This window comes from Pogonomyrmex barbatus, unplaced genomic scaffold (assembly GCF_055798465.1).
Source record: "Pogonomyrmex barbatus isolate J1 unplaced genomic scaffold, ASM5579846v1 scaffold10, whole genome shotgun sequence".
Classification (NCBI taxonomy): domain Eukaryota; kingdom Metazoa; phylum Arthropoda; class Insecta; order Hymenoptera; family Formicidae; genus Pogonomyrmex; species Pogonomyrmex barbatus.
Genome location: NW_028297099.1, coordinates 676,977 through 679,578, shown reverse-complemented (window position 1 = coordinate 679,578; position 2,602 = coordinate 676,977). Strand labels below are relative to the sequence as shown.

The following is a 2,602-nucleotide window of genomic DNA, read 5'->3' as shown; positions in this document are numbered from 1 at the left end:
TTATTAAATATCGCACTACAAGATATTATAGATACTAGTTTCATAAAACTTTTTCAGCTAAAAAATGAAGTATATGATTGAAATAATATTAGAAAATTAAGTTTGCAGGAAAAAAAGGAAAAAACATATCAAGAGATATAATATGTAATAAGGAATGTAACAATATTTTAATTAGTTTGAACATGGCGTAAATATACTACAAATATATTAAAAATTGTGGACAATAATTTATATTTCTTTTTTTTCGTTTGAAATGCTAAATATATATAATATGCAATTTATAAACTAGACATTTCAAAAGATGGATATTCTTTATACAGTGGGAAGCTTGGCCAGGGTATCTGCATATTGAAATTCTGTACTGTTTTCATAATCACACATATCCAAAGCAATGATACAGCTCTCACGTACAACTCTTTTACTATCATTGAGGTATCTGTTCAATATCTCATAGCACTCTGGAGTGGCGATAGAACCTAAAGCTTCCGCACATTCATGTCTGACCATTTCATTTTCATCAGTATCTTCTAACGATGCTTGTAATCCTGGTACGCATACTTCATTTTGAAGTTGTCCTAGTACAAATGCTACTTCATGTTTAAATAGAGCACTACCAGCTTTCAAGCCTTTGTGTGGAAATATTTGTTAATTAATATTTAATATTAATATTCTTATTTTATAAGTATATTTATTTATACCAATATTCTTACCAATATTCTAATATCTTATAAGTAAATTTCCTCACAATTACCTTCACTAAGAGCTATGATGCTCTCTGTAGTACCTAAGTTTCTTAGGGAAAACATTGCCCTGTATCTATCAAACAATGATTTGCTTTCATCCAGTAAAATATTTCTTAGGACATTTACATCTGTTATTTCTGTTGCTGGCGCAGGATCAATAGTAAAGTATGGATTTTTTTGTAAATCTTTCACATTGCCATTAGATTCTAACCATTTCAAACGATTTAAGGCCAACTCACAAGTTTCTGCAACCTCAGGTACAGGGTCCTTGCAATATTTTTCTAATAATGGAATCACACTCGATACACCAATAGCACCCAATGCTTCTCCTAACAAAAAGATTAACTATTTATTTCACTTCTTTTTGTGCAGATTACTGTAGCATGAATGAGATCCATATATGCCAAATACATACCCGCTTCGTGACGTACCATCGGCTCTTGCGACAGATCTTCCAGGACATTTGTTAAGATACTAATGGCTGCAGGATCTTGCATCTGACCCAAACAGTACGCAAGTTCATGTTTTAACAAAGCTGACTGATCTTTGAAGCACGCGTGGATTTGCTCTATTGCCGTTGGACCACCAATGTTCTTCAGAGTAAATAGAGCACGGAACCTTTCTTTTAAAGGTCTGGCGGAATCATTCAGAACTCCGCCTATACTTAAGATATCGTTTTCACTTGCTTGTACCATTTTTAAACATATAAATGTATTAGACGTGTCAGATACTTAACCTGTAAGAATATATATATATATATATAAATATTGATATATAAATTTAATCACATAAAAAAAAGAATTAAGAATAATCTATAATTATACAAATAAAGCTATAAAAAAATTTATAAACTTTTATAGATTTTCAGATTTCCAGATTTCCAGATTTCCAGATTTCCAGATTTCTTACCGAGAAAAAATCAACTACAGTGTTTTTCGGATCAATGATCGATGATAAAAAACCATATTTATATAGCCGGCTATAGAACATGAGAATGACAGATGTTGATGTTTGTTCTAGGATGCATTCCAATATTCACTGCCAATACTGAAAATATATAGTTCAGGTCACGTATATTATAAATTTCCAGTACTTGCAATGAATATCGGAATGCAGCCTTAAGGCCATATCAGACTAGTGATTGCGCGGCTACGGTGACGATTCTATTTCAGCCAATCACAATGTAGCAGGTCCTGATTATGATCAATGTGATTGATAATAGTAGAATCGTCAATCGGCAACTGTAGCCGGACAACCGCTAGTCTGATATAGCCTTTAGAGACCCTCTAATCGGAAGGCCTGTTCTTTTTGGCTGAATTGGCTAAAATGTACTAGTTCACAGTTTATTTTTCTTTCTTAGTGTCGGTCCACAATAAGTATTTAATCTTTAAGTCGTAAGAAATTGACCAATCATAGTCGATTATTCTTTTCATATTAGATTATAATTGGTCAATTTCTTATGTCTTAAAGCTTAAGTCACCTATTGTGGACCGACACTTACTAGAAGAAGAAAGATAAACTCTGAACTAATGCAGCCAGTTCAGCTAAAAAGAACAGACTCAGAGACTAGCCATGAGAGTGTCACTTTTGATTGGTCCATAATTTTCATCATTCCCACTCAAATTCAAATTTCAATTACTCTGTTTTTTTGAAATATAAATAATGGCTGGATTCCGTAAAGCGCATATGCGCGCATTTATCTATAGTTCATGTCATGTATATTATAACAAAATGCACGCATATGCGCTTTACGGAACCCAGCCAATATTTAATGATAAATATGAAAAAACATATTGGAAGAAGAAAGATAAACTAAACTAGTGCAACCAATTCAGCTTAAGAGTCGGCAAGAGAAACTA

At 32.6% G+C, this 2,602-nt stretch overlaps 1 protein-coding gene across 1 annotated transcript; it reads right to left on the bottom strand.

The window, feature by feature from the left end:
- Positions 1 to 145: 145 nt before the first annotated feature.
- On the bottom strand, positions 146 to 1,819 carry nero (deoxyhypusine hydroxylase nero). The gene is made up of 4 exons (XM_025219994.2): positions 1,653 to 1,819; positions 1,159 to 1,479; positions 752 to 1,072; positions 146 to 626 (listed from the first exon to the last, which is right to left on the bottom strand). Exons 2-4 carry the CDS (start codon positions 1,436 to 1,438, stop codon positions 313 to 315), a joined length of 915 nt encoding a protein of 304 aa, XP_025075779.2. The 5' UTR covers positions 1,439 to 1,479; positions 1,653 to 1,819; the 3' UTR covers positions 146 to 312.
- Positions 1,820 to 2,602: the final 783 nt, after the last annotated feature.